General features: G+C 46.1%; 3 protein-coding genes across 5 annotated transcripts; 2 read left to right on the plus strand and 1 right to left on the minus strand.

Moving 5' to 3' along the window:
* The first annotated feature begins 7,231 nt into the window (after nucleotides 1–7,231).
* Nucleotides 7,232–15,354, plus strand: LOC4578287 (uncharacterized). 3 transcript variants are annotated; one of them, XM_061660739.1, is made up of 5 exons: nucleotides 7,232–7,506; nucleotides 7,805–8,198; nucleotides 11,962–12,047; nucleotides 12,690–12,816; nucleotides 12,903–15,354. In XM_061660739.1, the coding sequence occupies exons 2-5, from the start codon at nucleotides 8,138–8,140 to the stop codon at nucleotides 13,145–13,147; spliced, it is 519 nt and encodes a 172-aa protein (XP_061516723.1). In that variant the 5' UTR covers nucleotides 7,232–7,506; nucleotides 7,805–8,137; the 3' UTR covers nucleotides 13,148–15,354. The 3 variants fall into 3 exon arrangements, with proteins under 3 accessions (XP_061516723.1, XP_001237914.1, XP_061516724.1); XM_001237913.2 differs by having other exon boundaries at nucleotides 7,897–8,198; XM_061660740.1 differs by having other exon boundaries at nucleotides 7,948–8,198.
* Nucleotides 15,355–15,433: 79 nt separating this feature from the next.
* On the plus strand, nucleotides 15,434–17,720 carry LOC1277836 (uncharacterized). Its single transcript, XM_061660736.1, has 4 exons — nucleotides 15,434–15,936; nucleotides 16,019–16,777; nucleotides 16,883–17,200; nucleotides 17,278–17,720. The coding sequence occupies exons 2-4, from the start codon at nucleotides 16,720–16,722 to the stop codon at nucleotides 17,469–17,471; spliced, it is 570 nt and encodes a 189-aa protein (XP_061516720.1). The 5' UTR covers nucleotides 15,434–15,936; nucleotides 16,019–16,719; the 3' UTR covers nucleotides 17,472–17,720.
* Nucleotides 17,721–19,074: 1,354 nt separating this feature from the next.
* Nucleotides 19,075–20,325, minus strand: LOC133393859 (uncharacterized). Its single transcript, XM_061660734.1, has 3 exons — nucleotides 20,097–20,325; nucleotides 19,408–20,028; nucleotides 19,075–19,344 (listed from the first exon to the last, which is right to left on the minus strand). Exons 1-3 carry the CDS (start codon nucleotides 20,152–20,154, stop codon nucleotides 19,193–19,195), a joined length of 831 nt encoding a protein of 276 aa, XP_061516718.1. The 5' UTR covers nucleotides 20,155–20,325; the 3' UTR covers nucleotides 19,075–19,192.
* Between the last annotated feature and the right edge of the window lie 1,846 nt (nucleotides 20,326–22,171).

Below are 22,171 nucleotides of genomic sequence, written 5' to 3' on the forward strand. Positions count from 1 at the left end.
AAGTGCAGAAGGAACATTACGTTCCAAATGGGGAATGTTTATTGCCCTGACCGTTTTATTGGTACTAAAGTTGCACATTGACTTAACAGCACTACAGAAGTATGCATAGATAAGCGTTAAAGAGACATCAAAAAGAGTATAGATAAGAGGATAAAACGCATAATAATTCGGAATCCTTTTTCAAAACAAAAAAAACGTGGCACCTTTACAGAGACAAATAATGCCCTTCCATAAGTACAGACAGACGAAACAAACAAATGATGAATGACCCCCTCGTTCAAGGGCGATTTCAAAAACCGTATCCGCTGGTCCGTCCTCTTCCCAAATCCCACCAACCTACCATTCGGCACAAACAAACCCATTTAACCACAAAACGCTTGAGCCACCGAGCGATGTAATCATTCTTCTTCTTCGTCTCGTAGAAAGCTGCTGCAACGAAAATGCCCCAATGTCAGGATGCAATTTTTAGGATGGCTGGTCGTTTCATCTTCCCACTCCGTTTGGGGGTTTTCAGTTTCTCGAGCTCGTACTAAGGCAATGCTCTTGTACTGTCGGTGTTACAGTCAACCACTTTGTCCCTTTACCGGGAATGGAATTGGAATGGATGGAAGGGAAAAAAGGAAAGGAAACTCCTAAAGGATCGAGAAACAGAAACGACACTGGAGTATAATTTGGCCGTTCGTCCTTCGTCGTTCGTCGCAGGGGGAGAAATTTGTTAACTTCGTTGGCTAGCTGCCAAAACGATGTAAGGAACGTGTAAGCGACGTCGCTTTTTCCGTTCTTTTTTTCTCTGGCGTAGAGAGAAAGAGGGAGAATCCGAAAGCTGCCCCCTTTCGAAGCCCTTTCTTTCGTGTGCATCGTTACGGTTCGGTTCGGGTTTTCGGGTGGACGAGCGTACCTGCATCGAAAGCATATACGACAAAAGTGTTCCTCCCTCCCCTTCCATAAAGCCGGCGAAGCGATAAGGGAAAATATTTGTACCGATTTTCCATCATCCATTAGTGCTGGGAGGGAAAGGGGGGTATCGGAGGAAGGAGAACATTCACTTCCATCGCGGAAAAATCGCTAATGGGATGGATGTGCAGTGAGGCCGAATGTGCTCCTCCGTGTCGGGTTGGGTCGGTGGAATGCTGAGAAGATTGTGCAGCCATTTCCCCCAATTCCAATCCCATTGCGGATGAGATTTTTGGCTTTCTGAGGGACAACCGTCCACACATACAGAAACACACACTCCTACACTCACACGACAAGGACAGGAAAACGGATTGATCTGCAAAAAGGGGGATTTTTGTGAGACAGACTGGTACGGCTTCGCTCACGACCAGCACGAAACAAATTCCACCATGCCTTGAGATTGTTTGCTGCCTGTGGTTACCCTCACACACACACACACCCCCAAACAGAGAGACCGGGAATTGAAATTCCTCCGTGATGTTGCACCTTTACGGCACAGTCCTGGCTGCTCCACAGCGCCCAGGGGGCAATTTGCATTCGCTGTGGGGAAAATTCAATTTTCGACTTTTCGGTTCGCTGCAGAAAAGGAAGCCGCAGTTTTTCTGTTTTTCTGTTGTGTTGTGCGGTGCTGTACGTACTGTTTGCATTTTTTGTTGTCCCCACAACTTGACGGGCTGCAACGAGTTCCTGTGCAAAGAACTCCACGATCCATTCTAGTGCATTCTAGTGCCGTAGTTCCGTCGGTAAAAGTGGTATGCACGATCAGAGGATGATTTTTTGTACGAGTTAAACCATTTATTTGAAGAGATATAACGATGAGTGTAGTTTTGGAAAGAATTAAATGTGAAATAACAAAATAACGCCTAAAAGTATGCAAATCTCTATACATTTGCTGTTAAAAATAAACAAACGCTCCATTTTGCATACCGTTAGGCGCTTAAAAAGAGATAAGCAGCGGTAAGATATACATTTTCCCACCCAAATCTATGCTTGTTACGGGAAAATCCCTTTCCGGTATGCCGCTTTTAGGTTTGATTTTCCCTTTGCACACATCCCCTATCGTATTCCCTTCCCCGTTCCCCATAGCCATCCCCCGCAAACGCAGCTTACAACAGTGATGCTAATGGTTAACAGCACCGGTTTCGCTGTGTCCGCTGGCTGCGAGCTGCGCTCGTTGGCAGATTCCTTTTTATATTTATCGCTTCCCTTCGCTCCCATCTCCCCCACTCCTTCTGCTCAAGGATATCAATTTTCACTCGGCTCGATATTTATGAGATCGGGGTTTTATTGTTGCTGCGCTCCACCCTTGTTTGCCCCACCATGGCCACGCAAAAGTGCGAAAAGAAAGCACCGAAATGCGAGGTTCGTTAGCGAGCGAGCTCGGTGCGAGATCGATTGCGTTTGATGTTGGCCGCCGTGGAGGACAAGCGGAGGTGATTATAATAAAGGAAATCGAACCCGAAAAGTGCACAACGAACTATATAGCGCACAGCACTGTGCTCGAGCCAGTTTTACGGCTCGTCGCAAGCGATCCATCCATCCAGCAAAATGGAAGAACAAGAGGAGATTTTGATTGGTGAATAAACTCCGCGTAATCTAATCAAATAAGGTGGCAGGGGGGTGGGTAGGGATACAGCCAGAAGTAAAACTAGTTAAAGCAAACCTTCCCGAAACCGAACAGAGACAGCACCGATTGCTAATTCTCATTCATGACGTTTCGCTGTAAATCATAACGTGCACACTACAACTACCCACTTCGCAATCTAACTTTCTGCGCTATTTTATTCATATTCATGAATACTTCATCTCTTCCACTGCCCTTCCCAAGCTTGCCAAAGGGGGAAAGTTCAGCCCACCCAGTGGAAGCGACAAATGAAGCACTGCACGAACTGCTCGAGCTCGAGCGCACAGGGCAGGGCATGCTAGCGCGTGTGATAGTGATTATTCAATTTAGGGAAGCGATCTCATCGTTAAGTCGCATAAATCACTTCATTCTAGCCGATGGAGTGCGGTTGCGATTGCTTCAAAAACGCTTCATTAACTCACCTCCCTCCCCCCCCCCCCCCCCCCTTGAAAGTAACCTCCAAAAATCCTTCCCAAGGGTGTAAAGGTTTTCCCTTCACCGAATTTCTTTGTGTGCTTAGTAAGGTCCCAAGGGATGCCCAATCATGAAATGGACTCTCGGCACAGAAACTGGGTCACAATTCACACCATTAACGTTTGTAGTGTGTGATAGTGTTGCTCATTTTTCCACCCATTCCCTCACACACACAGGACCAGTGGACATTACTTCATTCACTTGTCACATGTAATGCGGATCGTGAGACAGAAAGGGCGACAGAAATGGAACAGCCACTGAATTCCTAACCGGGAGTTCCCCTTTTCCGTATCGGCTGGTCTGTTGACCTCGCGGACCTTGTGCAGCAACAAACCAAAAGCTGGGCGGCAAATTCTTCCTGGTCACGCGAGCCCACGACCCAGAGCCAGCCAACCGCAAGGGGAATCGATTCTCGAGCCAAATCCAATCCGCCCGATACACGATACTCCTTCGCTTCGCCCGGGTTCTTCGCTCGTACGCCGATAGTAAAACCGCATGGAAATGTTAACGCGCGCGATACTAGCCAGTCCTTATAGATGTCAAGGGGAACGGTTCTATTTATAGATGGGGGCTGCATACCTCTTTCCCTTCCCCTCTTTTCTGTTTTATTGTACACGTGAGGGTTTCTGAGGTCCAACGAAAACTTACCCGTACATAGTTGCTGCACGAGCTTTAAGAAGTGTTTCAGCACGGGTTCACAAATCAATCTAGCCCTCTAGCCCCTACGCCGGGCAGCCCGGCTAAGAAGCGCGAAGGTTTTTAGCAAAGTTTCGACCTTTCCCCTCCCCTAGCCGCAACGTCCGGCGTTGTGGACTGTTAAATTGCGAAAATTCCTGTTGCGAAAGGTCGATGACGGTGGATGATTAGCAAACGGATACAAGTAAGGGTACGTGAGACTTACGCAATCCATTTTTTCTTTTTGGTAAAGTGCTGGGAGGTGGCAAAGATACCATGGTGGAATTCGCTTACAAGCACTGATGACGGGACGGAATCGATCAATGTTGTCTGCCAAAAAAGGTGGGAAGTTAGATCAAGTGTAGTTCCCCTTACAGGGGGTTTCAAGGGTTCTCATACTTGTGAGATACTTTCATGACTCTTGCTTACACGAAATGAACTCTATGTGAAAGGAATTGGACTCTATTGCACCCTTTTTGGACAAATCTAATAGGAATTTTTAACGGGTCTGTCTAAAAAGGGTGCCAGAGAGTCCAATTCTCATCATATGAGAAAGTAAGAAAGTATCCCACAGCTAAGAGAACCCTTGAAAAACCCTGTATACATTGTCTTCGATTAGTCAGAGCCTAAAGTGTGCGTAAAGTATGATTAATTTTTGCTTTTCCCAGTAACAGAGCTTAAGTCACCTACAAAGCACCGAATTTCTGTACATATCCACATGAACACGGAATAAAACACTCAAACGACATGCTCCCAAGACACGAACAACGGCAACAAAAAAGAATTAATGATAGTTTTCCTCTCCCTAATCGTAACAATTTATGGCTATAATTTAATACGCTCCATTCCATTCAATTTACCAAGCGCACCAGCAAACACGGGTCGGGGCTTGTTTGTGTAAATGGGACCTGAGCAACCTTAACCTTCCCAGCCCTCCCAAATTCCCGACTCCATTCCACGCTCGATACGACGCGCTCGTACGCGCAATCAGGTGATTAAAATCATAAATCTAGCACCGAGTCAACCCCATTGACTTTGATTGAACGCGGTGGCACACTGCTACACATGGTCATTTTCGAACCACCGGGGCAGTAAGGTGCGGAAGGGAGAATTGAATTGAAATTGTCACGGCTTAACGCTTGTCCACCGCTCTCCGCCAGCTGGTGTTTGATTCCGGTGGTGGTGGCGATATTATTTCCGATTATGCCGTGCCATGTGGCGCTTCCTATCTGAGCAAAGCGTGTTGCACCCACTGGTCCTTCCTGGCCATACCCAGCCCACTTTGCACATCCATCCTACACGCTAGCTGAGGTGGAAATGGGTGTGTCAAAGCCATTCCGACACCAACAGAGCAGCGCACGAGCCAACAGTGGGACAGCAACGACAGTTGTGGGATTTTCGGTGCGGTGGCCTTTTTGCTTCATTTTCTGCAATCAAGCATCAATCAGGTGTGGAAAATAGGGGGGTAGGTAAACAGGCTTTTGTTGTTGCTTATCGTACGCTAGGATGGGAGGGGGGGGGGGGTTTCCAGTGGGCAGACGTTGGTTATGTGTGAGCACTCGTGAAAGGTTGTGATTGTTGATGGTTGGTTAGTTAAATTGGTATTTTGTATGCTTTGAATGAGGAAATCGATAATGGACAGGCTCATTCTAAAAGCTGATTCAGAAGATTAGTGTCATAGAACCGTAATAACGAGGAATAAAATCAATTCAGATTGATAATCCAAAAGCGCCTAGATGTATGCAACCGTTTAAACGAAACTTGCTCCATAAGCATTTTTGAACTTTTTGCATTATCTTCAATCTAAAATCCATTATAAATACCAATAGTGAGACGAACTGACACAAGCAGGTGTTACATTAAACTTTTTCTCGAGAAAAACACATGGGACCATCAATGGAAATCATATAACCCAAAGTAGTTAAAAAGACATAATCGGTCTACGTATTCTCGCTGTTCACTAACAGCTCTCCGGAGATAAGAATGTTCAAAAGCGATGTCTACACACGTCACACAACCACACACACAACCACACAAATGCACTTCAACCACTACAGTTCCACCTGCTTAAGCTGTTGATTGTCTGTTGAGCGCAAAAGAGGCCACTTTACCACACATCGCGCTAGCAACAAACCGGAGGCCCCCTTTGATAAACATCGCACACTAACGAACAAATGTGCCCCCGGAAAACGACTCCGACCAAGCACGGGAAGCATCGGAGAAGCAAGCCCTCCATTGCCACCATCACCACCACCACAGGGCCTCGTAAATCAGGTCCCATCGTCCTCGTTGGCGTCGTCAGCGTCATCAACGCTTGGCTACCGAGTACCGGATTTCAGCGCAGGGCAGGGCTGAGAATTTTCCAAAAACTAAAAACTTTCGGCACCCTCTGCCCAGCACCCTCCTCTTCCACCGGTGCACGGTGCAGAACATGCTGTTTTCGCGAGTAATGCCGCCACACTAACGATACACATTACGTAACCCGGAAGAAGCCAAACAAGCCGGAGTCCGCTCGCTCCAAGGAGGCGATGGTCTTGTAGCTTGGGATTAACTTCGGCCCAAGCTGGAGCGCTTCCAGCACAGCTCCTTACCGCATGGTTTCAAATTAAAAAGCAATCCATTTGCTATAAATTTTGCACACAAACGACAGCAGCAACAAGGCCCCCTCCCCCCAGGAGAAACCGAGACGAGCTCCGTTGGAAAATGGATGGGAAAAATGGGAAAATAAAGCCAAGAGCGATCGGTCGTGTTTACAAGTGGATTGCTTGGTTTATGCGGCACACGATACCAAGGGAAGGGAGTGGTGATTCTAACGGGAAAATGCAACCACACAAAGGCTGGAATGCTCCCCTCATAGGGGGGAGAGGAGGGGAGAACTATTTATTTATCCGCTTCCTTTTATCTTCCCCATTACTGTCAAAACGTTCGAAAAGAGATCGTTTGCTTTCGATGCAATCGGATTATGAGACAATTTCGCCGCAAAGACGATGCGATACGGGATTATTGAAATGGGAAAAATGCTGCTGATAGTCAGGAATTTATGTCATATTTTCGATGTGATAAAGTTAAGTTTAAGTTAAATTTTTACTTTCAGTTTAAGGTCCTGTTTGAACGTCATGATCCTTCAATCTTCGGAACAAACGAATTCCCGACAAATATTACAAATAACTCTCAATTATTAAAAGAAATATGTCAACGAAAATACAGTTTATATAACTTAACTATCAGTCGATCAGAAACATCGTAACTTAACACAGATCGTCTTGACAAACTGTCTTGACAACAAAACAAGACAGTGTGCATAAAGCGTTCGGGTTTTCCAAAGTGAGAGGCAGAGAACACGACAACAACCTTCGTGGTAATTCTCACAAACACCGGGGCGCCCGTACCGTTCTTCGGCCACTTTCGGACACGATCTCAACGTTCGGGCGCCGTGGTCGTGGAAATTCCACTTCGTTTTTCGTGATTTTAGGATGCTTTCCCGCTGCTGCTGTGAGGACTGGCATTGGACTGGCTTTCCAGTCTGTAACGGTCAGTCGGTAGTGTCGGATCAGTGGAACGGAGAACACACACACGCGCGCGGGACGGGATTAGTGGAGTTCTCTTCTTCTCTTCTCCTCTCTTCACCATTCTACAAACAGCCAAACCCTCTACAGCTGTCTGTGTTCTAGTGTTTAACTGTGGTCTGTAAACAGCTAACGGACGCCTTTTTTGTGTGGTTTCGGAAAGGGAGGTTTAAACTGATACTTATCTTTTCTATCGACGAACTAAGGCCAAAGGTAAATGGAAGAACACGATCGTACCGGAAGAATCGTTCCGGTTGGTCTTTAGTGTGTTAAATGTGGAAAGCATTTGTAATTGGTGTAACTGTTTGTTGTGTGGAAATGGATAGGTTTAAATGATTGATTTCTTAACATTTTCGGAAACGGTTTATATAAAACTACAAACAATAGTGAAATTAAAACGGAGTTTAGTGCAAAACCCAATGGACTTTACGCAACAAAAAAAAAAACAAAATAAATGTGATACACTAATGAAACTGTGAAATTCAAATTTACCCAATTTCCTTGTTTCCAGCAAAGTGCTTACCATTTCTAATTATTATTTGTTCCAATTATTTTGCCTTTTCTTCTCCCTTCTCTGGTGTGTTCTGGTGTGTGGTGTTCAAGTGAACCAAATACGAAACAAATCACGGATTACAATACCATCCTCTACCAAAGATCATCATACTTTGAAGTAGTTTCATCAATATAAGCAAGACCACTGGCTGCAAAAAGCGAACTACAATTGAACAACAACGACGACGCCGACGCCAGCGTGTCTCCCAGCGGGCCAACGTGAACCGGAAATAGCCGGTGCCGACGATATTTGCAGCACAATCTAAAACAACCACACAAGGGCCGCGACAAAATGAGCAAATTCTATTCGATTTTTATGCAAATGTGTGTGATCGCCGCATCGATGCAGACTGGTAAGTGGAACATTCGGTAGCGGGTGTGAGTGAACGACGTTTGCTGAGAAGAATAGAGGATGTAAGACTGTAGGACTGTAGAACATTTCCATTCTGGAGAATACGGCGTCTTGGTGGACAGTTTTCCAAACTAATATCTTTATTATACTGGAATGGCTACTATCCAAAACACATTAAGCGTATCTGCTTAAGCGAGCTCCCCATAATGTCTCGCCCGTGTGCGAGTGGGCCGGCCACAGGACACAGTCCGCACAGTCCGCTCAGACATTGAAAAGGTGCATTGCATTCCCCACAAATTGTGTCGCGCTGCTGGCACAAATGAGTCATGCCCGATTCTAAATTAGCTGCAACCTGTGTGACACAGTGCCCCTCCTCCTTACCTCAGAGCGCAGACGGCGTCCATCACGCCAGACTATTAGCGCAAGGCAAAGAGGTTAAGATATTTTTGGCCCAAAGGAGCTCCTACACACCAAGAGGCATAGTTTTCTCCTTTCTTTCTTCTTACCAACAACATACAACAGCTTGTTTGGTCGACAGCGACACGATCTGGAAATGGGCCCATGCCCTCCTCAGTGACGTTGATCGTTCCCACTGAGTGTCAGACTGTGTGTGTGTTACTTAGTTTACTTTCATAAACTAAGAACCATTGAGAAAGATCGAGTGACACCTGTCGCAATTCATCTGTGAGTTACAGGTCCTCCTTTCGTTATTGTATATTTTACCCCACCTGTCACCTGTCTGCACATTGCCTGTCGTCTGTCCCATAATTTTGAAACGCATCGCAACAATAATGAAATGAAAAATGAGCTACAGTGACTCACTTTTCATCGCATAAGCGTGCAATAGACCCAATCCCCGTGCCGGGCCCGTTCCGTTGATGCTAAATAATGGTTGCATAAAGCCACCGAAGAGTCAGAGATAGCGTAAGATTGCCGGGATTCCGCTGTTGCCGTTTGGAACGCTGAAAAATGGGATGAAAAATGACCTTCGGCTCGGTTCGGTTGGTGGGTTTTGCGGTTTGGCGGAGTCGTCGTCTCAGCTTGCTCAGGTTCACGCACGGATTATCCGATGGGAAAGCGTGTTGTGCAATCGTTCGTTGTGTGCCGCCGTCGAGGGAAGGCCCCAGTTTTTTGCATCGTGCGTGGGCTGCCCCTTAATGCGGCCCCTTTGATGTGGTCACGTACGATGGCGGAACGTAGTGGAAGGTACGCGTAACCGAGGTTGAGTGGTTTTGGTTGGTTTTGAGCAATTACCCGAACTTCATTACAGCACTAGCGATGGTTGGGAGTAGAGAGTATGCGTTATGGTTTGTTGAGGAAAGATTTTTGTGGTTTTAAGTTGATATACGTCACATTCTTCTATGCTCTAGAGCGCTTGAGCTTCTATTGAGTGACATCTTTTATGGAAAAAACCACAACATGTTTATCTATTAATTGCCATTTTTAAGCTTTAAAGTACGATCTGCAAACGCCCGCAATATTCATTTTATCATATTTATGTAAGTTGCAGTGAAAAGACTTAATTTAATGGTAATTCATTTCCAATTCCAATTTTTAACATTTATTTTTAATTCAAATGCATTCTTCGTAGTGTAAATTTCCTACAAAAAAAATCTTAAAAGGATAATTTAAAAACCATCCCAACTCAAATTAATTATCAACATCTGCACTTCATTTGCGTATGATGATTACACTCGACGCAAACATCATTCCATCAACAGAAGCCCGTTCTGCCGCAAATTGCATTTTCCCCATTTTCTGCCGCTGTAAATTGCAATCATTCCACGAATGCATCAAACAACCTCCCAGGGCACATTCATACACACACACCCATCCCAATGCAATCTCATCTCACGTTGCGAATGTTTGAAGTTTTGCTCCACACATACACACACACATCGAGGATCCATAAGGAATTCCGTGCTCTTGCCTTTGAAAATGCCAACCAACCGTAATACGGGGCTGCCGTCCATTCTTCTTGCGCGAGTTTTGTGCACCCTCAGGTCTTATCCGGTCTTCACGTCTATACTACGGACATCTCCGAGCGTACGTACGTTTGATTGGGTTGGATTAGGTTAAGTGCGACGATGAGGTGCGAGTGCAAATGTTGCATTTGCAGGGTGGCAGCAGATAGAGCTACCGTGGGAAGACCAAAGCGGCTTCAACAAAAGAAGATGAAGATAACGAAAAACCAATTCCCACCGCAAACACACCAACCTGTCGTCTTACTGCGATCTAACAGGCCCAAAGGACTAGGAACAAGAAGGAAAAAAAGGAAGGAATTTGAGCCGAGTCTTTTCATCACCAAACAGAGCGAAACCTAATGAACCGCTCAAAATGAACGATTAGGTAATCTTCCGATCGGTACTGCCTTGCCCTGCCCAAAAGCAAACCGACGGCACAGTGGACGGTGCGGCACGATCTCAAGATCCTGCCTGGGCAAAGTAACACGTGCCGAAACTCCTTCTGAACGTGTGTGCGTGTTTGCTCTTGGAGCCGAATTCGAAGTAAGAAACTTTCACACGGTCCCATTTTCTTCCCAACACACGGTTTGTTGTCTGCGGTACACTGTGTTTTATGTGCTTTGCACTGTGCTTAAACGGTTGTGCTATCGTGTTCCGCCCGTTGAAGGTATGCCGCTGCACCTGCACCCATCGGACGCCGTGGTCGTTGTCTTAGCCGGGGGGAAGGGGGCAGTCTTTGGGTGAATGGTGGTGCCGGACAAAGGGAAAAACTAATTTGTATTTATGTGCCCATCCAACCCGTAGCATGGCAAAATTGTGTTACGCTCTTTGCTCAAACACACGACTACGACGCCGTCCGACATGCAGTACCGGAACCATGCGTCTCCATCGACTCGGCGTCGTCGTCGTTCCGTTGCATTACATGCCACGGTAGCAGTACGGTTAATGTAATGTGTGCGTGTTTTTTTTCTCGTTTTCTTTTACCCAACACACTCTGGGGATGGTGTGTGTTGGTTTCTTTTACAACATTGCGCTTTAAATGCCACGCTTAAATATGCTACATGCACTTCATAGTGGGAACTATTACTCCATTACTGTGTTTGTTGCAAAACTGGCACGCTTCGCTGCGGCGTGATCGCTAATGGAACATAATTTTAGTCCCTCCCTATCCAGCCCCAGGGTTCTTTTGTATGAAAAGGACAACTTAATGGGCCTGCCTGGGTGTGTTTAGTGTTGCAACTTAATAGTAAAGTGCTTTGTGCTGGCTGCTTGCTTTCCCAGGGCGACACTCCCTTTTCTTCTGCTTCATAAAACCAACCTAAAAGCACACTGCCCTACAGTTCCGATGATGTCCTGTCATCGATGATTGTATTTCTTAAAAAAAGGACAATTTTCCAATGATGTTTGTAAAAGGGACTATCAACCTTTTTGCACACAAAATAGCAAAAATGACATAAATTTGTGTGTCATTCTTGGGCTGCTATCCTCCAGAGCTTCAGCATGCCATTATCACCATGATGAGTTAAATACAACCAACACGCTTATCGTATCCTTCTCTCTCACATACCTTTCTATTCGATTTGTTTGAACTTATAAATTACATCTCAAAATGATGATTCCAACGTGATTGATTGAAAACACATTTTAATCTTGCACAGTAAATGGCAGTTATGGTAGCCCAGTAAAGCCTTACCACAAAACATATTAAACCATTCTTGCAAAATGCCGGTGCTAACGAAACTGACTCCCTTTCTCTCGTTACATGCTACCCGCTACCGACACGATGATGGACGACGACAGGCCTTTGCATCAAATGCTACAACTGTGACTCCACCAGCAACGAAGAGTGTATGGATCTGAAGCGCAACTCTGCCATCGTCGCCGAGGTAAGACATTTGCACGTCCTGGGGGAGCCCGTGGGGGTTGAGGGGTTCTAGCGTGCTCCAATATTCATCAGCAATTAAGCCGTCGCCGGTGTACGGGAAGGGGATGGTACTCTCAACTGTGGATGGAACTCTGTGCGGCTAAGAAACCGACAAACGCAAGGCAATGGTAGTTACCCTGTCCATCTGCAAGACTGACGCACGACTCGGTGGTGGTCCAGTTATTTGTTATCCTACTGGAGTTGGATTGATAGATTTGTACCTTTGCTTTGGAGTTTGCAGACCGTATTCTTTAATAACACAACAGAAAGTTAAATATGGACTGTCCTTCAAATTGCAATTGAACGATTGAATGTTGAATGTCACGCACCTGAGCGAGAGTATTGAGGCGGCTCAATGCTGCCGTTGGTTTTGGTTCACTTGAAAACACCTTCAATATGGATTTTAGTTGACTTTAGGGGTAATATTTGCAATGCATTAACCATTGAGTGTCACTCAACTGGACCGACGGAATCGAAAATGTTGGAAAGAATCGAGCAAAATGATCGATGGCTACTAGATGACTTTTGTACACAAACTTGACAGTTCTGGAATAACATTAATCGTACCTTTTGTTTACCACCTTTGCCATTCTCCACTGCACAGACGTGCACGCCGAGCAAGATGGCCGCCACCACCGGTAACTGGCTGGCCGATCTGACGCGCATCGAGTACTTTGGCGGTACGGAAATTACTGTCCCGATGGTGTGCCAGAAAATTGTCGCCTCCAACGGTAAGTTCCAACCAGGGACAGTAATGTTCTCCAACTTCAATTGCTAACCTAACTTTTCCCCCCTTTTTACCTAATACAATGGACAGAAAATGGCGATACGATGACGTACCGGGGCTGCCAGCTGGACGGTGGCAAAACCGACCCATGCCAGATTGCGTACGGCAAGGCGAAGCTGCAGCGGGGCGTCAAGATTGAATCCTGCTCGATCTGCAAGGACGACGCGTGCAACGGTGCAACCCGGCTGGCGATGGGTCCCACGGTTTGGCTGCTCATCGGGGGCAGCAGCCTACTCGCGCTGATTGGATTCACCTCCCGCCGGCAGTTCCTGTAAAACCTGCTCATCCTCACCATCTCTTGGAGTGTGTTCTCCATCAATCGTTTACAGCACTGTTCCTGCTAGAGCTGGAGTGCACCCAACCCACACTACACCAACCTGTACATATATGGTATCGATTTACTTCGGATCGAACTCAAACTGGCATTAATGCACGCGTGGAATCTGCATGGAACTTTTGAATGTACTAAATCGCCCCTGCGCCATATTATGACGCTATTTGTAAGGCAAAAAATCACAACCACCACCACCATGATAAGAGTAAAGGAGAAAAATGTTGCAAAACCACAATCTGTCACCCTAAAAATAGGCTCTCCACCCTTTCCCCGCTCGCTTAATCGGCTCTAAATTAACAACAGTTATCATCCATGCCTTAGCCGATGCCAGTGAGTCACACACCAATTTGAACGGTTGCGCGGGCAAGTGGTCGGGCGTAATCGCTTATTATGATAAAAAAAATGAGTCACAACAGTGCAGAGTTAGGTGCACGATGTAGTATGATCGATTTTTTTTTTTTGCTCTTTTTTGGGAGACACGCTAGTGATTGAGTAGATAAAGTTATGAACAGCATAACTCTGGCTACTGCCCGTACAGCAAACTATATGGCAGCCTGCTGATAAACCTGATGCGAATAGATAACGAAGGTGTGTGAGTGCCGGGGACACTCGGCAAGGGAAGCAAAAGGTTTGCTGTGCGCTGATAAGGGTGGTCTAAGTTTAAGATCTTTAAATTGCGATAAACGGAAATAGAGAAATAGAATTCACACATTATTGATAATTAGATGGGCAAGAAGAAAAGGGGAGATAAACTAAAATAAAGAACAACGTAGTAAACTATTGGAATAGAGCCCCCATAAGGTGAAATTCACGCATATGCCTTCATTCGATCAACCTAACACAAAAACAACCAAAACGAACAACAGCACAACTTGTTGGGAAGCTTAAGTTAAGATTGTCACACATTTTCGAATATAAGCTAAACAATACAGACACATTTGAGACCGTCGCTAGAGACCATATGCTAGCAACTACTCTTTGGCAAATGCTTTAAAAAAAATGTTGCTTTCAGCACAAGCAAACAAACAATGTCATGTTATTAGAAATTCTTAAAATACTAAACACACATACTATCACCGTAATAGTAAGAGGAAAAGTTCGTGAATGCGCGAACGAGACAAAAACTAAAACGAATGCAGAACAATTTGCGCTGCATTTTTTCCGTTTGTTGTTTGGCACAATAAATATTAGACGTAAAATTCTAGCAAGAACCGACCGCGAAGCTAGAACTAGGTTCTATGAGTAATAACGTACCCAAAACACGAAAGCACAAAGCATTTAGCGCGGACCCGTGTGTTGTGTAGGTGTTTACTACCCCCCAAACGTTAGGCACCCGTAGGCACGATCATGATCATGGTAGTGTAGTAGATGGTGGTAGTTGTCGTAAATGGCGCCAAGGCGCTTCAACACCAGCCAAGAAGGCACACCAAAGAGTCTCAGTCTCAAGCAGCAGCATGTAGCATCACCAGAATGATAAGAAGTGGAGTTTGTGATTTATGTTTTAAATAATAAAATAAATGGTTAGTAAAATGTTATGTTTCAAAATTTAACTATAATGAGGTTTTGTTTGCTCTACGTTTATAAAATTGTTCACAGAAAAGCAATAAAACGCATCTGTAATGACGGGTCAGTGTTTTTGGAAGGAAATAAATGTTTTGTTTTTTGTTTTACCCCCAATATTAACACTAATTAACGTACTAATATGCGTACAGAAAACTTTTCACGCATCTGACCCACGATTGCGTTTGTTAATGTGTATATAAACTGGGTTTTTTTAATTAAATTTTCGTTTAAAAGCCAGATGAAACGATTTGCTTTGAAATTAGTGTTGGCTTGTTTAAAATTGAATATGAAACACACAAACAAACGACATAATAACGAGTAAATGTAATCGAATTGGTAGATTTTTTTAAAAACAACTCAAACATACTAGCAGCAACCAACATGGATGAATATGCAAATTTAGAAGAAACATAAAAACAAAACATTCAAATAGAGTAGAGAATCAAACAAACTTCAAAAACACACGAACATCACAAGACAAGAAAATGCACTGAAGATATGAAAAAAATGTAAGGAAATTTCAATAAACACACCGAATACCATAAGATTGGAGAAGAAAATAAATGATCCTACCAACAACAAAAAAGCCCATTCTTTGTGTTTTGTTTCCCTTTTCGATACATTTTCCCACTCAAGGTTACTCTACACGCATTGACGCATTAAATAACAGTGAGCCTGTCCGTTCAACCTTGTCACATAAATGCTTAATAAAAGCATGTGCCGTTGTCTCGATTTGGAACAAAATACCCCGCTGCTGTTGTTGATCTTCCTCATTAACCGGTTAGAACTTTCTCCAATGTGTGTTCCCAGTCTTCGACGCACTGAACACCACCACAAAACCCAACGCCTACTATATGGTGTGTTGTGCCAGCGATGCGTTGACATTTGCGTGGGCTATAATCGGCAACACGAAGCAACAACAACAACAATGGGCCTCCGCAGTTCGAAAACTAATTGAGTGCTAGTTATCACACCGTACACTGTAGTGGCGGGAATAGTTGATACCAATGGGGGTAAAAGCGGACCAGCAACCTTGGGTTCGTTGTTTTCCATTAATGTGCGTGTTGATTAGACGACGTCATGTTTGATGCATGCGACACCGTTATTGGCGACACCGACTACCGGCCTGGTGTCATTTTTTGAGGTACGTAGTAGGCTGTTGTGAAGGTGAGTTAATAAGCAAAGTTTCGATAGGAATTGAACAAAAACAAGAAACTATTGGACAGTCATTATTCCCGTTTTTTTGTAGTTTAAAATATACCATCTTCACCGTGCGTCAGCAACGTTTGTTTGCGGCTAATGTTGGCAGAAAGATGACACACCATGCTAAACATTTCCCGCATTGCTTAACCGGCCCACCCAGTGCACCCGAAAGGAACCGAATTAAACTTCCATCCCGCTTATCGAACGATCATCAATCGATATGACGTTAAAGCGAATGAAGATTGCACACATCTGTCATCGTGCGTTGGTCCCCAAAACGGTCCCCCGCCCCGTTCTCTGTAATGCATACCCAAACCCCGATAATTGAGCACCACAACCTCGAGCCACAGGGCCTCACACCCGGTTTGGAGAGTTTTGGATACCTTTCACCCACTTCAACCGATAAGTGGCCGATAAGAAAACCGAAACGTTCTACCTCCTCAACACCACGATACGCGGAGGGCTGCGGCGCAGGAATGGGCAAGGGACTGCTGATTGCCCACCGGTTCTCGTATAAAAACGCAACCGCGGGCAGGTGCACGGGTTCAGTTGTCTGCTGGAATTCTTGCGCGCTTGATCGAACATAGTGTGCGGGTGGAACTATCATCGCGCTGTGACCTGCTGTGCTCTGTGTGCCGCGTGTGTGATTTGGTGCGTATTTTGTGTTGCTGTGGCCATTATACGTGTCATTACGCAGCTGTGATAGAGTGTGCAACCACAGGGTGGAACGTAAATAGCCGCTTCAATATGAAACTAAACCTGGCAACGACGTGGCTGCTGCTGGTGGCGTTCACAGTGAATGAAGGTATGCACCACAGGAGGACGATGCAGTGACCTTATGTGAACGTACGTGTCGCTTTTGGGCAGTATGATTAATACACCGTGTGCGTGTGTTTTCTTCCATCCCCAGTGCGAGGGCAGCTGCGGTGCTACGTGTGTGAAAACTGTCCCGACCCGTTCGAGGGCACCTCGGCCCAGCTTCAGGCCTGTCCGGCGTCAGAATCGACGACCACCACACAGATGCCCCCGGGGGGTGATACAACGATCCTTACGCCACCGCCCCTTCCGACGGGCGATGGTAGCGGTCAGCAGACGACGACGACGGTAGCAACGACCACGGAAGCGCCACCGACACCAAGCACGCCGGTGATCACGCCACCGCCAGTGGTCGGTCGCCGAAAGCGTCAGACAGCAGCGACCGGATACCGTTGCTTCCGGATTGAGCACTGTGAGTGTGACTTGCTCGCAGAGTGCAGCAGATTGAGAGTAAACGCCTTCTTTTCTCCACCTTTCTCTTCCAACCAGCCAACACCGTCCGCCGGGGATGCGCCGCCTACCTGGGCAACCAGGCCGACACCTGCCTGTCCGTGAACGGTGGCACCAATCCCATCGGCTGTACGCTCTGCGACTGGGAAGGATGTAACAGTGCGACCGGGCTGCGAGTATCGCTGTTCGCGCTTCTGCTCGCTGTACTGCTGTCGGTCGTGCTGAAGCAGTAACGCCCCACAGAAGTAGCAGCCTTCGGCTCCCAACTCCCACCGCAAACCCCTCAGCAAAAGCTGCTCGACAGACAGCAACTACTCGGGGGTTTACTACTCACGGATGGATGGAGTCAGCTGATCTTGAGGCACAAATGGCAACCGTACCGTACAGAAGGATGGTACATCGCTGGGCATTAGGTTATGTGACTAGGTTAAATACAAAGGCCAGTCAGACGGCCAAATAAACAGACAGTTTAATCATAACGACGAGCTTTCAGCTGCATTAGCATTGTGCATTAATGTACGTGTCGTCCCCCAAGCCCCCTACCTAAAGACTCATTGTAATAAGCCTGAAGATTTACGTTTATCAAAAAACCAATCATACGAAAAGGTGGATAAAAACCACCCCCTTTGCAGCTAATCTGGCTCGATAAGATATCCATCCGCTTTATAAGCTACCCGTGTGAGAAAACAACCGAGCTTGGTTGCGATAATTTCCCTCCCGAACACAAATGGAAGTGCGAAGTGCGCACATTACGCGCCCTAAACCCTTCTATCCGCCACTCTTGCTCATCCAGCGATGCTCCAATCAGGGTATAGCTCCGCTCCCTGCTGGGTGTGTTTGCTCCTGTCCGCAACGCACTCATGTCCCGCACACGTGTACGTGACACATCCGCAGCGCGTTCCCTAAAGTGCTAGTAATTATGTTGTGCGCAATTTGGAGCTACCTCTTGCCGGGAGCGGTTTACGCGGTTCACAGCTGTCAACGCGCCTCGAGGGGTGGTGATGATAGATGGAAGAATCGTGATATGCGCACTACGAGGAGGATGAGGTGTGCACGGGACCCGATTTTGAGCACCGATTTGATTAATCATACCGATTACAGGGCGTGCAGCGTGACGATGGGTGGAAATTGATGGCTTCCGATAGTTATTTGGTAATTAGCTGCAAGGTGATTACGCATCACGCGTTAGGATTGTACGGTTGGATCAAGTGCACTGTACAACAGCGCTCGATAATTTTTGTTGCCTAAATGCTAGTTTAAAATACAACTATGACTTTGTCATGACACGTTCTATCTTGATTTCTACGACGAAAAGTAATACTTTTTGACGAAAGTAATAAAATGTTTTGTTAAATTTATCTGCACTTCAATAATGTACTTGAAATTGTTTGATTTTGGTAAAAAATCATAGTTGCTTCAATGTTTTTTGACACTAATACTCGATGCACGCTATGAATCATCTGCTTCAATCTGTTGTTCTACCGACGTATAACAGTTTCCACGCGCAGCACAACACGCCTGAATGTAGGCAATTTAGTTTAAAGCTTTGGGCTTGCTTGCGAATGCCTGGAAGACTTCAACAGTAGCCGAAGGTGGGAAACAATTATACTCTATTCAACTCGAGATATTTAGCCGAGATGGTTCAGTGTTCTAACACCAAGCATTGTTATCAGCTTACTTTTGTTCTAGTTTAATAATATTTAAAATCATCATTTTTGCAAGAAACTTTGAATGACCCTTATACAGGACAGACCTTTACTCAGATGTAGCAGCACATTTTGGCCGCATTTCTAGTTCACATCTGTACCGTTACTCGTCTAATTTTAGTGAAACGAATTTCTAAATTATTGCATTTATTCATATGAATTAATCAGTATTTTTAGCCCATTCATTCTTCTACCTGCATCACCCACACAAATCACAGCACGCTTTTAAAATCGATCACTACACAGCCTCACTCGTTGCACAGCGAATGTCCACACACGCGGCAGCTCGTAATGCCACCCTCCGTCACCGGTATCTGTCCCTGGTCGCACACACCGACAGCGTATCCCTCAATCTCGGCACATCCACGCCGGTGTATGATGTCCGTTTGTAGATCCTTTCCTAAAAAAACGGAATAAAATGTCATGAAATCACCCTCTCGATCGTCGCTGTCATGAACTGTACCTTTGCTTCGGATCGTCGCGCAGACGAAGCGCTTCTGCCCCTTGTCCCCCGTCTGTTGGTGCGCCTTTCCGTACGGATAGTAGGTGGTCGGTGGCGTTAGGATTGGATTGCCTGGGTACCAGGCGCCTCCATTATTATTTCCTACGAGCGGTGGTGGCGTTAGCAGTGGATCCCACGGGTACTGCTGAATGCCGCCGCCGCCGCCCAACGGTGGCGGGGTAAGGATTGGATATCCCGGGTAGCCCGGATACCAGGGGTATCCCGGGTACCAGGCACCTCCATTATTGTCCCCAACGAGCGGTGGTGGCGTTAGCAGTGGGTCCCAGGGATACTGCTGATTGATGCCACCGCCGCCCAACGGTGGCGGTGTAAGGATTGGATATCCCGGGTATCCCGGATACCAAGCTCCTCCGTTGTTGTTTCCTACGAGCGGTGGTGGCGTTAGCAGCGGATCCCAGGGGTTTGCGTTCCAGTACGGCGTGGACGGTGTCAGTATCGGGTAGGTTGGGTTGTAGCTCAGCGCATTCAGATCCAGCCCATTATTGGCGCTGCACTGGACGATCTCCGGCTCTTGTTTGTTACAATCATCACACGAATAGCATCGGATCTTGTTTCCTTCAGCTGTAAAATGGAGTAAAGCAAATGACTGTCAACCAGTTTAGGCAAACATTAAACTACTCCCCACATACCTATCGAGCACAGGATAGCTGCCAAAAAGATCGCCAAACACTTCAAAACAAACTTCATGACCAGTAGTGTTGTCTCACACAATCACTTCCAACACGTTTTAAAATGACCCATCAAATGCACTCCCATCGCAGCCTTTATATACAGCCTCTACAGAACGCCAACAATAGATAGATGACTCTGGAGAGCCACTCGACCAATCAGCGTATGGCATTTGATATACTTTTCCCCTATCTTATCTTATAGGCTAGACCACAGCAAAGTCACTCCTCAGTGTGGTGGCTTTTTGGCCCAGTCATGGTGCTGGGCCAGTGGGTATGCAAATACCTGCTTTACCCACACACCATGGACGGGCAGTGTCCGACAGTTGATCGAACGTTCGGCATTCCAGGGCGCGCGACACGCGGCTAAGATTGGGAATTCCAATCTGATGTATACGCACGGCATTACGCAGCATAAAAGCAATGCGCGTGACGCATCAGATGAACTGTCTCTGCGTTTGAGTACAAAACATGTTGCTAGCATCCACTGAGACAGTTTTGTTTATTTTGCGCGCGACCCAAAGTCTGGAATGTGGATCAGTTTTCCTTAGCCCGGCAACATTCGGCCAATGGTGGGCTGTTATCTGTACTCAATGGCAAGAGATCTCGAGCCAATGGTATGAAACATCTGTAGCGTTCTTTGTGGGACGTAATGATAAGCCATTGTTACTCAATCTCAACTGTAACAGGTACCAATCCGTCTAATTGATAAGCGCTTTACCACATTCCATTCGTTTTTTCGACCAGATCGAACCGGTTCACACATCTGGATTTCGTCTGGTTCGTATGGCTATCTCCAATATCCTATCCGTTTACACTTTGTTGCTGCTTTTGAGAATATTTTGGTGTACAAGATGGGATATGATTCTACCCATATTCGCCTAACTTTAACGCATTTATATTGAATACCTTCTTTAACTCTTATTAACTCATAAAACAACAGTTGTTGATCTAGACCTGCTTATGCCACTGCTTATGCTTATGGCTGAATGGAGTACCAAGAGTAGAAGATTCTGTCCTACGTATGGTGGTTGTTGTGTGGTGACTACTCTTTCTCTATTTATTGCAGTCTTTCAGCATACGGGTAATTCTATGTTGAAGCGCAGAGGATAGTCCGCATAGAACACTTGAATCAGACCTCTTTGAGTTCCGGAATGGTACTCTCAATGGTGTATCTTAGCAGCGGCGGATCTAACGGTAGGCGGACTAGGCGGTCGCCTGGGGCCCCGTAGATCGCCATTCTATAGTATGCCGTATGGACAGAGTACTAGCGACAAGGGCCCCCGGAAGGATGGCCGATGGGGCCCCGAGGTTGGCGAAACATTTGCACCCCCCCCCCCCCCGTCAGCAAAAATTTTAGAGTTTGCGACAGATGATTTGCGAAGGATTTGATTTGCGAAGGGGGTCCCTCTGAATCAATTGCACCCCCCCCCCCCCCCCCTGTCAGCAAAAATAGAATAGTTTGCGACTGATGATCGAAGGGGGCCCCGACGGCATTTCAAGTTTACTGTTCAATCTCCCAACAGCAACTTTAGTGCCGCTACCCCCCCCCCCCCCCCCCCCCCCCCCAACAACATTTACCATTTACAGAGGGCCTCAACTCGTCGTTCCGCCTAGGGCCCCGATACCCTTGATCCGCCACTGTATCTAAGTACTGTATCTATCAACTACCTAACCTTGCTCATCGTGAGAATCTTATAAAGTGATTGTAAAATTAGATTATGACCATATTAGCCGGTTTCATTTCACCTGAAAGGTAGTAAAATTGATAATAAACTTGAGCCAAATAAAACACGCTTCCTCTGCTGCTCAAGCTAATCATAAATACCTCTACTATCCTGATAGTATAAGCTGCATTGTTCATCTATCAGTAATCCAACTTCATTCATAACCACGGTACCCCCGGACGGGGCTTGAAAGATCCGGGTTCAGATACTAAAACTGCGTAATCTCTGCGTCTAACACCCCTACGGCAGGCTGCAAAGTCTAGCAGGAAATCACACAGCACAGTAAACCCAAACACAATTGTTCCGAAA

This window comes from Anopheles gambiae, chromosome 3 (assembly GCF_943734735.2).
Source record: "Anopheles gambiae chromosome 3, idAnoGambNW_F1_1, whole genome shotgun sequence".
Classification (NCBI taxonomy): Eukaryota; Metazoa; Arthropoda; class Insecta; order Diptera; family Culicidae; genus Anopheles; species Anopheles gambiae.